Source organism: Mastigoproctus giganteus, chromosome 2, assembly GCF_048544385.1.
Source record: "Mastigoproctus giganteus isolate SK-2022 chromosome 2, ASM4854438v1, whole genome shotgun sequence".
Lineage (NCBI taxonomy): Eukaryota > Metazoa > Arthropoda > Arachnida > Uropygi > Thelyphonidae > Mastigoproctus > Mastigoproctus giganteus.
The window spans coordinates 18,317,604-18,332,749 of record NC_143576.1 but is presented as its reverse complement, the minus strand read 5'-3'; the positions used below and the strand labels follow the sequence as shown (position 1 = coordinate 18,332,749).

Here is a 15,146-nt window from a genome sequence, read left to right as displayed (position 1 = left end):
AAGGATTTCTCATAATCTGCCTTTGCCTGCCTAATCTCCTTTGTGACTTGGTTACAGACCAGCTTATATCTATCATAGGCTTCCATGTCACCCATTAATTTATATGTATCCCATGCATTTTTCTTCTCTGCCATTTGTCTCATTGGTTCATCTGACATGCATTTAGGCCTAAACCTTGAACAATATTTCTTAGTTGGTATGTAAAGCCTAGTAGCTTCCAAGATAAGTTCTTTGAATGCTTCCCATTTTGAATTTGCTGTTGGTAACATCATCAGTTGGTCCCACTGTAGAATTTAAATACTGTCTCAGACCATGGTGGTCGCCTTTACAAAAGCAAAAAACCCTTCCCTTTACCCCTGATGGTAGTTACCACTTTGAGTAAATCCCACTTCAGCACATTGTGATCACTGCCACCTAGTGGTTCCTTTATCTGCAGATTCTTAATGCATGAAGAATCACTACTGATAATCAGATCAAGAGTATTACTCCCTCTAGTTGCCTCCCGAACATGCTGATGTAGAAAACAATCATCCAATAAATCCACAAAAGCCTTGCTAATGTGTGAGTGACAAACACCCACAAATTCCAGTCAATATCTGGGAAATTAATATCACCCATTATAAGACTCACTGATTTACTGGCCCACTCTATTTCCCTATACAGTTTCTTATTATACTCATTAGAGTCATTAGGCTTATAGCACACTCCTACTCTCAATTTTGATCTCCCAATGCTTATGTCACACCAAACTGACTCGACGCTGCCCTGTCCAGCGATGTCGACTGGCTTCACTTTCTTGGATTTTATGTGTTTCTTAACTAATAGCATAACCCCTCCTCCTTTCCTATCCTTTCTGTACACATTGTACTCCCCAAATTCCAGTTCTGCATTCCTTATATCTGTGTGACACCACGTCTCTGATATCTCAACAATATCTGCCTTTGATGTTTTGAGCAATACCTCAAATTTATTTACCAAACTTCTAGCATTGGTGTATGTGCAAGTATACATGCAGTATATATTAAAATACAGCCATGGGATTGTTTAATATTACAATATGTTTTTAAAAATTAGCTTAGCTAACATTTGTGGTAAGCTAATTTGTGTGCTAAATTTATTAGACATCAACTTTATGCTGATTTGAACTGTTTCAAGAAAGATAATGTTACACTTTGCCCTCCTCAAAAATGTTGAGTCAAAGTTTTGTTCATAACAATTGCCCTGCTACGTAGAATTGGTTGTCAGAAGCATTTTTAAAGCTTCACCAGAAAGCAACCATATGAACTTAGTTTTTGTTTTTCTCAGCTGGCTGTATACTCTTTCACTTTCAACACTGCTATGAGGATGTCTTTAAATGCCAAGCATGACTTGAGATTATATGTTATATTTTAAGCTTCCTTGTGCACTTATCAATTCTCCAACCAAGGATAGTGTACATCAATTCCTTCTTCTTTCATAAGAGCATCTGGTATTATCATAATGATCATCATCATCATTATCATCATATTCTCATAATGAAACTGGAAAAACATCTACTGCTTCAACTATTTCTTTATTTTTAAACACCAACAAAAAACTGGAAACTTATCCACAAAAATTTTCAAATTTGAAAATAATGAAGTGCCAATTGAAATTTTTGCTACCCTGGCATTTAAAAGAACATCATTCTTCCATTTGAACTTGTGCACCACATAGCCACATGGAGCCATAAAGTACTTCTTTGCTGAGCAAAAGAACAGAATCCTCTCTCATTTTAGCCTCTCCAAGAACTTGGCAGTAGAAATGCTGATGACTAGGTCAGAATCAACCTACCGATTTAGTCTGCTATTGTAACTGACTTCCAAAATGGAAGTGGAACATTTAAAAACTGTTACTATAATAACTATGCACTTAACTTTTTTCAAGGCACCTAGGAGTAATTACCACAGTATACAGATGTGAAGTAATTTGTACTAAAGAGCTACATTCAGATTTTCAAATGATTATATGACAAGACATTTAAAAGAAACAAGCAAATTGCTTTATTCAAGCTAGAAAACAGTAATATCAACAGACACTATACATGTGAAGATAACATGCCTAGAATTATGATAATTTAAGCTTGCTTGGCCTATTTAGAATCATGCTCACCAGAAGTCTGCGATTCAAAAGTTACTTTTCTTGAGTTTATCGATTTGTCTTTCAAAGCTACTGGATCACAAACTTGATATGAACATGAGTCAGTACCACTCACTAGTGACTGCTTGTTGTATTTTTTGGTAACTCTGAAAAGTGCTATATTGCTTTTCTGACCACTTGTAATCTCTTTTTTAAACACACTTGCCAAAGATTGCCACTGCTGTAACAGCCTAGTTACACATTTCAAAAAAGACAACCAATGCTTCAAAATGTTTTTTTCACTTCAGTGGCATACATAGGCGCCTCCGTAGCCAGGTGGGAAGGAGCAGCAGTGCATAGCACACACTTCTTGATTAGACCGGGGTTCGAGCCCGTCACCACCAAATACGGAGGATGCGGAAAGGTCAGGGAATGACCACCGCATATCCCCGGAGCAATATGGCCTTAGTTGCTAACGCTCCTAAAAAAAAAAAAAAACCAAAAACCAAGTGGCATGCATCAGTCGAAACTACTTAAATCTTTCCTTTTTAGCATTTTTTTCTAGATAATAGTAAATTTCCACCAACTGTTCATCCAAATTCACAAGGTAGGCATGTAGATCCCTTTCACAGCACGCAAATTAATAAGATGACTAAGACAATCTATTACCAATAAGTGCTCAATCTTCTCTTTTATTACCCTTGTTACTTCTTTTTAGGTCTACCATAGCAGTGTGTTATCAACACAAATTTCCAGACAGTTTTTTGAAGGACTTCCATATATGGTTTCAGCTTCTTCACAAGATGTTCAAATATCTGTGCAATTTCACTAACAATGCCTGTTGTTTCTCTTCTTCCACAACTGTTTTTTTTTTTTGCTATTGTTCTACAAGAAAACATATTGCTGAACAAAGTACCTACATGACCAGCACAACTCAGAGGAATATTATATTCTATGACAAAAGATGTAAAGAAACATTTGGCATGTATGGCATCATCATCATCACTATGAAATGTTACATTTATTTTTCCATTTCTCTGTATACAATGCCTGTGATCCTTATGCTTATTTGTTTGTAAATCGTGTTTCCTGCCATTTGGAACTGAAAATTCACATACACATAGTGCACAAGGAAAACATGTTACCTTTTACAGATTTCATGATACATGGAAAATCTTGCATATATGAGTTGTGATAATAAAGTTCCCAGACTGGAGCAATAAAATGAACAAAAAGTGAAGGAGCTTAAAATGATTTTTATTTTTATTCAAAGTAATCACCACCTGATTTAATTCACTAATTCCATCCTAAAAGTTTATGAAAAGAGTCAGCAAAGGTATCCAAAGAGATGATGTTCAGTTTCGCAGTTAAGTTTTTCTTTATTTCGTCAACTTCCTGAAATCTCTTTACTTTTAGGGCAGTTTTCACATCGGGTGCTAAATTGGGAGAGTAGAGTGGATGCTTGATCTGTATAATACCATGCTTTTGTCAGAAATATCTTCACAAGTGTAGAGTGGGTGGGGCATTATTATGCAACAAGAACCAGCTGCCTTTCTTTCCAAATTGTGGCCACTCCTGGGAAATGCACTCCAACAGTCTTTTAAGCACGTGTACATAGAATTGACTTGCTCCCCTTCAAATACAAATTCCCTGTGAATCACGCCCTGTTTTCTGAAAAACATGCTCAACATCATCTTGATCCTTGACTTTGTAAATGAAACTTTTGGGCCTTGATGATGATTTTGAAGTCCACTGCACACTTTGACGCTACATCTCTGGGTTGTACTGAAACACTCAATGCTCATCCCCAGTGAAAACACAGTCAAGGAAATTAGGACTGTCTTGACAAGTCTGGATAAAATCTTCACATGTTGACACTCTTCATTGCTTCTGCTCATTCGTGAGGCTGTGTGACACAAATTTTACACAGACCTTCCTTTTCCCTAAATTTTCATGCAGAATTTTAAGTATTGCCTCCTTATTCATATCCAACTCATCAGCTATCATTCTGAGGGTCAAATGACAATCTCTTGCTACAATTTCCCAAAATTTTGCAAATCTGTCCTCATTTCGATAGGTTAATGGATGCTCATTTCTTGGGTCTTTGCTCACCTCAGTCTCTGAACCACTTATACAATCAAACACATTGGTATGACTTAATGTTTCATTAGTATAAACAGTATTCTCGTGCATTTCTATTGCAGCTTTTTCTAGTTTGATATTCATTTCTTGCTCCCCTGCAAAATTGGACATGGAACGTTAATGCTTCTAATGAAACTAGTTGTTACTTGCAACTTGCCAGCCTACCGAATAATTTCTGTACCATTATCTGTTGGTACGGAGATTGAACAGAGTTTGAACTGCAAAAATCACCCCAGAGGCTCACAGCTGGTGAGTATGGGTTTAGCACACCCAGGGTCCTCAGCTGGAAATCATCATTCTTCTCTTTCTTGGTGATTCCTTTCTACTTTTCTCTCTCTCTCTCTCTCTCTCTCTCTCTCTCTCTCTCTCTCTTTCTCTCTCTCTCTCTCTCTCTCTCTCTCTTTCTCTCTCTCTCTCAGGGTAACTTGGGAATTTTTTTGGCTTTTTGGCTGGTGCAGCATAAGCCTCAGGTTTCCTTGCACTATATGGCTAATAATAATAATAATAACATACCACTTTTAGGGCAGTTTTCACTTTGGGAAAGAGGAAAATGTTTACTGGTGCTAAATTGGAAAATGAGTTCATGAGTTCAAACTCATCGAACGTGACCACAACAAAACTAGTCCAGGAACTTTACTGCCAAACCTTGTATGTCTTCTGAAATTTTATGTTACATTTCTTTGGCATCTTACTAAAAAATATTGTTAATTAGCTTAACACTACACAAGCTGAAATGAAATTTCAATTATGCAGTGAGAAGTGATTGCACACATTCTGTGTTTCTATTTTGCAAAATAGGCTACCACAGTCTCTATTTTGCAACATAGGCTGCTTATTTTTTATTAATGAAGCTAATTCATTAATAAAAAATAAACAGAAGATCACAAAACGTTTAAAAAAAAATCCAATTTTAACATAGTTTTATTTATTATTTTTTTTTTTTTCAAAAAGAAAAGATGGGAGAAGCTCTCTGCCATGAAGTATATCATGATGGTGAGACAGAGAAGGGTTCGAATAAAAAATACAGGGTCTCCATTGTAAATTTGGAGAGATAGCAGTTATGTAAAGTAATGAAAATTTGCACATTCACAAATAGCAATAATAATTAAATAATTCAGTATTGTTTCGTAAATAACTGATTGTTAATTCAGTATTAAGAGAACATTCAGAAAAGAAATAAATTAAAAATAAATCTGGCAACTTTTTGCCAAAAGTTGCCAGATTTGGCAAAAAAAAAACAAACTCTCAAATCTGGCAACTTTTGGACATGACCATTACCAGATTTCATGATAAAACGTTTTCTACACTTAATAAATATAGTGCACTTTATTTTTATTATTATAAAGCACTAGAACACTGTAAAAAAGTTCAATGTCCAATCTTTTTAGGAATTTTTTAAAGAAAACTTCAAACACAAAAAGTGAGCTTTTTGTCAAAACCTGACAAAATCATTTTTTCTGATTTATTTTATCAGTGTTCTTTTGTATAAGAACACTGATAAAATAAAAGAGCAGTTCAATAAGTAATGCAAAAGTACTTGCACATGCATAAGGAAGAAGGGGGGGATTTATGATGTGCACTTATATCATTATCAACACCTAATATAATTTTTATGGTGTTTTTTTAGATCTGAAGATATGGATTTCTGGCAATTCTGGCAATGGTGTGATGGAGTTCCTATTCAAATTGGGTGATCAATCAGCAACATCTATATATTGAAAACTCCTGGCAGTCTATGGGGACCAGACAATTGATCAAAATAACGTCTAGAGGTGGCTCCAATGGTTTTGGGAAGGTGAATTTGATATCAAGGGCAAACCAAGAGCTAGAAGACCAACATCTGTCACAAACAGTCAAAACAAAGAACCAACTCTCAAAAGAACAGCTCAAATGAAATAGCAGGTGCATAACCACCAGACAAGTGATGGATGCTGCAAAAATGTTAAGGGAAAGTATTTTGACCATCATCAACAGAATGGGATACAGAAAAACCTGTTCTTAGTGGGTGCTTAAGCTGATCACACAAGAGATGATGACTATGAGGAAAGAGATCTGTGAAGTTCTGGAGAGGTTTGGTGATGGATGGTCCTGAGTGCTTTAAAGAAGTTGTCACATGTGATGAAATATGGCTCTTCCATTATGACCAACTGACAATTCATGAAATGGGCACACCTGACATCACCTATAAAAAAAGTCAAACTTTTCAAATCATAAACACAACTTATAATCACCTTCTTCTGGCATCATTTTTATCAATTTCTTGGAAAGTGGAACAACCATCAACAAAGAAAGATACTGTTTGTCCCTGGAAAAACAAGCTCTGAAAATCCTTAATCAAGCTCTGAAAATCAAAAGACTGAAATGAATTGGCAGGACATCAAGTTTCATCGGGTTAATGGAAGGCCGCACACAGCAGAGATAACACTCTCAAAGATCACCCAGCTAGGGTGGAGCAAAATGCCTCACCTACCCTAGCCCCTGACTTTGCCCTATCAATTTTTTTTTGCTTGGTAAACTGAAGGCGTACCTGCATGGTAACGTCTTTGAGAGTGATATGGAACTCATTTCTGATATTAAACATTGGTGTTAAACATCAGCTTCCTGATTTTTACCAAAGTGCACTTACTGCCTGGGGTGCCTCCATAGCCAGGTGGGAAGGAGCAGCAGTGTGTAGCACACGCTTCTTGATTAGACCGGGGTTCGAGCCCGTCACCACCAAATACGGAGGATGCGGATAGGTCAGGGAATGACCACCGCATATTCTCGGAGCAATATGGCCTTAGATGCTAATGCTCCTAAAACCAAATAACAACAACAACAACTTACTGCCTGGAAAGAATGCTGAAGAAAATGCAGTAAGTGTAGTGGTTCTTATATTGATTGATATTTTCAATCAATATAAGAAAAGATTATATTTTATGTATGTGAAGTACAGTTACAACATCTCAGATAATAAAGACATTACAGCTTATAGCGCATTACTTATTGACCCACCCTTATACATCATTGTTCACATTCTACAGGGTGTCTCAAAAATACACGGCATAACTTCAGGAACGAATTCCTCGTATGTAGACAATAAAAATATTTTATATCAACATAGTTCTGGAAATGCTTGGTTCCCGAGTTATTAACTGGAATGTCTTATCTCCCGCAAGTGATTTCCTTCAACACAAGGTACTGACAGAATCTGGTGGTTTTCCATTCCAACCATGTACTCAAATCAGGGGCAAAGCGGATATGCACTTTATGTACGGTTTGACGGACAGCAATGCTCTGGAGGCTTGTCATTTGTACCACGAAAGGTTCCTAGAATGAAGATGTCCAGACAGGAAAACGTTTGAAGGTATCCATGGCCACCTTTGTGAACATGGGACCTTTACACTTGGTGCTGCTGACAGAGGATGACCAAGATCTACGACTCCTGAAGTAGAGGGGTGGATCAACTGCCTGACCTCCACGCTCAACTGATTTGAACCCACTAGATTTCTTCTTGTGGATCCATTTAAAGTCATTGGTTTATTCGACTCCGGTAGCTGATGTGGAAACTCTCTACAATCAAATTGTGGCAGGTTGTGAGACAATACGAAACATGCCAGGAATTTGGCATCGTCTATCGAGTCCATGAGACATCGATGTGAGGCCTGTATTCAGGCAGAAGGTGGACATTTTGAACAATTACTATAAGGTAATGTGAACAGTTAAGTGCCATAGAGAGACATTCAAAACTCGGAAACCAAGCATTTCCGGAACTATGTTGATATAAAATATTTTTATTGTCTACATATGAGGAACTCATTCCTGAAGTTATGCCATGTATTTTTGAGACACCTTGTATATTCCACGCTCTATGATACTGAAATTTTAGCCATTGTTGTTCCCCTCAATTCTAAAAGGCTTGCTCTTGACTGAATATCATTTACAATGTGGATCAATTTTAAATGTGGTTTACATCATGCAAGACCAAGGCATCTTATAAGCAAATTTTGCCATTTTGTATTGCTCCTTTCATCTGGGTTAAAGAGCTTTGATATGTAGCACCCAAAACACCAGATTAATGGCTTGTCTCATTGCTCTAGCTGACAAATTACATTCCCATAACAGATTTGATTTTTTATTTATCCCTCAAATCATTTTCTAAAGGCTCAAAACACTGACCCATTCTACTTTCTTAAAGGGATATACATTTTTAGTGGCTTACTTAGCAGCTTGCATATATTCTTAGCAGCTTACTTTCTACTCAGATATGGCAAGTGTTGTTAACTACTGTTATTAGTTTATCCTCTTGTTATTTTATTTACTGATCAATAATGATCTGACATATGATCTAGATGCAATTTGGAAATTTGCCTTTAGCCAGCGGGTGGTTGGTTGGTGGAACAGACTTCCATCCCTTGTCATGGAAGTTGATAGCCTAAATAAGTTTAAGACTCAGCTGGACAGGTATTTTGAATGAACAGAGGGGTGAAGTGGAAGTGGTTTCTTTTTTTTTTTTTTTTTTTTTGGCTGATGCTGCATAAGCTTGCTTTCTTGCATCAAATGCCTCTACTAATGCTAATGCTAATGCATCAGTTTTTTATTTGCTGTTACCACCTCTCAGCCCTTTATAGCTTAGGGTTTACCTGTTTAATTACAGTGTGTATCATATTAATATAACAATAAACTGATATTTATTAATTTCATTACTGACATATTTTAAAGATCTAGCTGAGGCTCAAAATATGCCTGGCCTTTCCTCGTTGGAACACAGTGGATACTGCCAGACAATTGTTTTATATGACTATCACTACTTCATATATTCTGTCCCTGTCATGCCTCTCTACCTGACAAATTTTACATCCTCTGTAAAAGGGTTCACATTAAATTTGAATGATTTTCTGAACATTAGTTATTCCAAGGAGGACACAATGAAAAAAGAAAAAAATTAATATATGAAATAAATTATTTTAGTAGACATACCTTCCTAGATGCCAAGTATTCCATTCCTCGAGCACACTGAAAGGCATAACAAAGAAGGTCACATGTGGTAACAAGACAATCTTTATCTTCTTTGCAGCTAGAGCTATGTCGATATCCTCCATCAATTACATTATCACTATCATATCCACTGCCACTTCCACTGCTTAGAGTAGTGGCCATCTCCACAGTTGCATTTTTGGAATTGTGAAGTAATTCTGCATAGTTAATTATTTTTTCCCTAAATTTTTTCAATAAAACAAATGTAATTTTATAAACAAGTAAGAAAAATGCAGAAAAATAAAGTGTATTAGCTCAAAACATTGTCTTATATATTGAAACAAAAGAACAGGTCATTATTACACTTAATAACCTTTGATCTATAAATGACATTCCACTATTCACTATACCAGTCAATCAGAAATCAAAGTTCTCATAAATCTGATCCATGTTTCAACCAGAAAGTGCTAGAAATAATATTTTGGCAAGTCCCATCCAAAATAATAATAATAATAATAATAATAACTAGGGGGCTTTCCCCCCTGCTTGCTGCACTCGTTTATTTTGATAAACTAAAATAAAATACTTACAGAAGCTGTCGATTGTGTGTGTGTGTGTGTGTGTGTGTGTGTGTGTGTGTGTGTGTGTGTGTGTGTGTGTGTGTGTGTGTGTGTGTGTGTGTGTGTGTGTGTTCCTCAGCTATGAATACATAGATATTTTACATATGGAAATCAAGAATGGTACCGCGTGGTGGTACTAGATAAACAAAGCGCATGCATGAGATTTATCTATCAGGAGCACAATTAAACAGAAGCCTGATTTATCACATTAAAACAAGCTTATATTATGTATTACTACGTAACATGAATCCCTCTTCTCCCATTGGCTGAATAAATATCACTAGAAGGAAGACTGTTTTAATGTATAGAAAGATAATAATAATAATAATAATAATAATAATATTAAGGGGCACGATATCCCAGTGGTTACAACACTGGACTACCAGCCTGATGGACCCAGGTTTAAGTAATGCCGTGGCGGAAGCAAATGCGACTCCATCACGCTGGAAGACCGGTATAATAATAGTAATAAATTAAAATAATAATAATAAATAAATAAACATTGTGAAATTTGCTCCCCAAGGCAGGAGTGGTGGATAAGGCAGATTGTGGCGCCATCTGGCGTCACTCCCAAGAACTACCACTGGACATTAGCTGAAGCTAAACAGGTCCACCGCCATAAATGGATGATGTCGCAGAGAAATATTAATCATACTACATCGAGTGTGGCACACGATAAAGTCACACAGTCTCCCAAGGAAGACAGTGGAGCGAGTGGCGCTGTCCCCCGTATGCTTACCACAAGAGAAGGACAAGACCATCCAGCCCCACCAACTGGAAGTGCTTCCTGCACAACTGCACTAGTGACCACCAGGAAGGAAGAAAACACCAATGCATGAAGTGGAGCATCAAAATGAATATGTAATTCATGCAAGCATACTAGGAAATAATGAATCTGGAGATCGATATGACAATTTACAGGGCGAGACTACATACCAAGTGGATGGAAAACCAAGGATGTACAAGAAATGAGGGGATGGGAGATTCGGGAAGAAGAAGTAAAACAGATGATCAAGAACTCTCACAACTGGCGAACTCCAGGAATAGATAATGTCCACAACTACTGGTACAAGAAGCTCACTTGCACACACAAGCACCTGGCAGAGCAGTTCATTCAAATGATAAGGCACTCAGAGACAATCCCGAAGTTTCTCGCTCAAGGAATCACATATCTGAAGTATAAAGACGAAGATACAAGAAACCTGGGAAATATAGGCCAATAACCTGCCTCCCAATAATGTACAAAATCCTGACCAGCTGCATAACCAGGAAGATATCAGACCACCTGGAGAGCCAGAACATAATGGCCGAACAGCAGAAAGAACGCAAGCAGCTGAGCAAAGGATACAAAGAGCAATTAACCGTAGATGCTGCAGTTATGGAGCAAGCTTACAAGAAGCACTGCAACATCGTACACAGCCTACACCTAACCTAACCTAAAAAGTTTTACTTTACTTTTTATAACCAAGAAGATTTCAGACCACTTGGAGAACCAGAACACAATGGTCGAACAGCAGTAAGGATGCAAGCAGATGAGCAAAGAGTGCAAGAAGCAATTAACCAGAGATGCTGCAGTTATGGAGCAAGCCTACAAGAAGCACTGCAACATGTACACAGCCTACATCGATTACCGCAAGACCTTTGACTCTGTGCTACATAGCTGGTTAATAGGGACGCTGAACATCTACAAAGTCAATCCGATAGTGACAAACTTCCTAGGAGAAATGATGGTGAAAAAGAATACCACCATTAAGGATGAAAACATCACAACCAGGCCAATCCCCATCAGGAGAGGAATCTTTCAGGGAGATGCACCGAGCCCATTGTGGTTCTGTCTATCACTTAACCCACTATCTACCATGCTTAACAATAGCAAGTACGGATATAACCTCAAAGAAAGAAGGACGAGCCTGTACACCCTCACCCACCTGATGTACATGGATGACATCAAGCTCTACACGGGAACCGAGAAGCACCTTCATCAACTACTCTACATCACCGAAAAATTCAGCAATGATATTAGGATGGAATTTGGTCTAGACAAGTCTTTCGTTTGCCTCCTGGTCCCTCCCAACCAGGAGGCACAAACGAAACAAGAAAGATGGGCGGAGAAGACACTCCAGGGTAGACACTACAATGATCTCCATCAAGATCACATAAATAAAATTGCTTCCAATGCAAGACCCACGGATTGCGCCAGAGAAAATTAGTCAACCGAAACTACCAGCTGCAGAGTGGTAAAGAGATCAAAGCCATGGCAGAAGGAGAGGCCTACAAATACTTTGGGATGATGCAGGCTCAGCAGTTACAGCACAAGGAAATTAAGGCCTGCCTGACCGAAAAATACCATCACAGACTAAGAAGCCTGCTCAAAGCAAACCTGAACAGAGGGAACACAGTTAAAGCCATAAACACCTATGCAGTCCCAGTGCTAACATACTCCTTCAGAATCATAGGTTGGACTAACACTGAGCTGGAGGATATCATGAGAGAGACAAGGACAATGATGACCAAGAGCCACCAACACCACCCGAAATCTGCAGTGGAGAGACTGACAATTGTTCGGGAAGAAGGAGGAAGGAGGCCTGATAGGCCTCATTGAGCAACACAAGACAGAGATTGACCTGAAGGATTACTTCCAGAATCACAGAGCACCACTTCATCAGGCCATAAGGGAGATATACATGCAGTATATCCCACTCAACCTAAGCAAGGAGCCCCCTCCCAACCAGGAGGCACAAACGAAACAAGAAAGATGGGTGGGGAAGACGCTCCAGGGTAGACACTACAATGATCTCCATCAAGATCAGATAGATAAAACTGCTTCCAATGCATGGCTCACGAGCGGGACGCTCTTCCCTGAGACTGAAGGATTTATGCTCGCCATCCAAGACCAGGTAATCAACACCAGAAGCTATAGAAAATACATTGTCGAGGAGCCTGGAGTGTCCAATGATACATGTCGACGATGCCACCTGGCCTCAGAAACGATCTGCAGACTGAGTACACTCACAGACATGACCAGGTAGCCAGGATAATACATCAGAAGCTAGCAAGAAAATACCAGTTGATTGAAGAACGTGTACCGTACTCCAAGCAATACTAGAGACTCCAACCCACAAGCTATACTGAGACTGCGCCATAATAATGCCATAATAATGGATAGGACAAAAACACACAACTGACCAGACATAATCCTTGTAGACAAGAAGGAAAAGGTTACCTATCTGATTGACATAGCAGTACCCAACACTGGCAACCTGCAGAAAACCCATGGGGAAAAAATCAGGAGATACACAAACCTAAGACAGAAGATCAAAAAGATTTGGCATATGCAACAAGTTAAGACCGATCATCATGTCAACCACCGATATGGTGCCAAAGACCCTACATAACAGCCTAACAGCAATAGGTCTCCCAGTGAACACTTACAATACACTCCAGAATGTCGCAATCCTGAACACCTGTAGGATAGTCAGAGAGTTCCTCGACCAACAGTAACACCAGACATAACAACAACCACCCTGTGTACTTGGTAGCAATATCCATCACGAGGTGGAACCGACAATCAGGGTGAATGATAATAATAATAATAGCCTGCTATGCTACAGGAACCTTGGAGAAGAAGAGAAATACAGAAACAGACCACCAGAGCAGAAGACAATTGAGGACTTCTGGGGGAGTGAAGTAAGTGAACAACAGCCAAGCCCATTGGACAGAACTAGAATGGAAGAAAACCAAAGAAGTACAAGAGATGAGAGAGTGGAAGATTTGGGAAGAAGTAGAACAGTTGGTCGGGAACTCCTATATCTGGCTAAACCCAGGAATAGATAACGTCCACAACTACTGGTACAAGAAGCTCACTTGCACACACACACACAAATTGTCTCTGGGTGCCTTATTATTCACCCGAATAATAAGGCACCCAGAGACAATTCCAGAGTTTCTCACTCGAGGAATCACATATCTAAAGGCTACTAAAGACCAAAATAAAAAAACCTGGCAAAATACAGGCCAATCAACTGTCTCCCAATATTGTACAAGAATTTGACCAGCTGTATAACCAAGAAGGCTTCTTGTAGGCTTGCTCTATAACTGCAGCATCTCTGGTTAATTGCTTCTTGCACTCTTTGCTCATCTGCTTGCATCCTTACTGCTGTTCGACCATTGTGTTCTGGTTCTCCAAGTGGTCTGAAATCTTCTTGGTTATAAAAAGTTTTACTTTACTTTTTATAACCAAGAAGATTTCAGACCACTTGGAGAACCAGAACACAATGGTCGAACAGCAGTAAGGATGCAAGCAGATGAGCAAAGAGTGCAAGAAGCAATTAACCAGAGATGCTGCAGTTATAGAGCAAGCCTACAAGAAGTGCAGAAACCTGCAGGCAACTTACATTGATTACTGCAAGACCTTGGACTCTGTGCCCCATAGCTGGCTAATAGAGACATTGATCTACAAAATCAATCCGACAGTGACAAACTTCCTAGAAGAAACCTAGAAGAAAATGGAGTACCACCATAAAGGTGAAGAACATCACAACCAGACTGATCCCCATCATGAGAGGAATCTTTCAGGGAGAGATGCCCTGAGCAAACTATGTTTCTGTCTAGCACTGAACCCATTATTCACCATGCTCAACAACAACAACAACAAGTATGGATATAACCTCAAAGAAGGAAGGAAATATCTGTACACCCTCTCCCACCTGATGTACGTGGAAGACATCAAGTTCTACACGGAAAATTAAGCAACTACTTCGAGAAACCGAAGAATTCAGCAATGATTTCAGGATGGAATTTGGTCTAGACTTAGACAAATGCAAGATCCACAGATTACTCAGCGTAATCTACCAGCTGAAGACTGGTAAAGAGATTGAAGCCGTAACAGAGGGAGAGACCTACAAATATGCAGGCTCAGCAGTTACAGCACAAGGAAATCAAGGCCTGCCTGACTGAAAAATATCATCAAAGACTCAGAAACCTATTCAAAGTAAAGCTGAATGGAGAGAACATAGTTAAAGTAATAAATACCTATGCAGTCCAAGTGCTAACATATTCCTTCGAGATTATAGATTCGACTAACACGAAGCTGGAGGATATCATGAGAAAGAGAAGGACAATGATGACCAAGAGCCACCAACACCACCCGAAGTCAGCTGTGGAAAGACTGACAATCGATTAAAAAGAGGAAGAGGCCTGATAGACCTCATCCAGCAACAGAAAACAGTGATAGCTAACCTGAAGAATTTTCCAGAAAACCGCAGCAGCAGCAGCACTCTACTATGCTATAAGGAATACAGACAAGCAGCACACACCAATCAACCTAAGTGA

The 15,146-nt window shown here is 38.8% G+C and overlaps 1 protein-coding gene across 1 annotated transcript in view; it reads right to left on the bottom strand.

Annotated features, from left to right (window-relative positions):
* The window catches only part of LOC150089192 (vascular endothelial growth factor receptor 1-like), a 418,391-nt gene that overhangs the window by 100,650 nt on the left and 302,595 nt on the right, over positions 1–15,146 (bottom strand). The window contains exon 17 of the mRNA XM_090389759.1: positions 9,199–9,436. Coding sequence (XP_090245885.1) covers positions 9,199–9,436 — 238 coding nt within the window. The remainder of the gene's footprint in view (positions 1–9,198; positions 9,437–15,146) is intronic.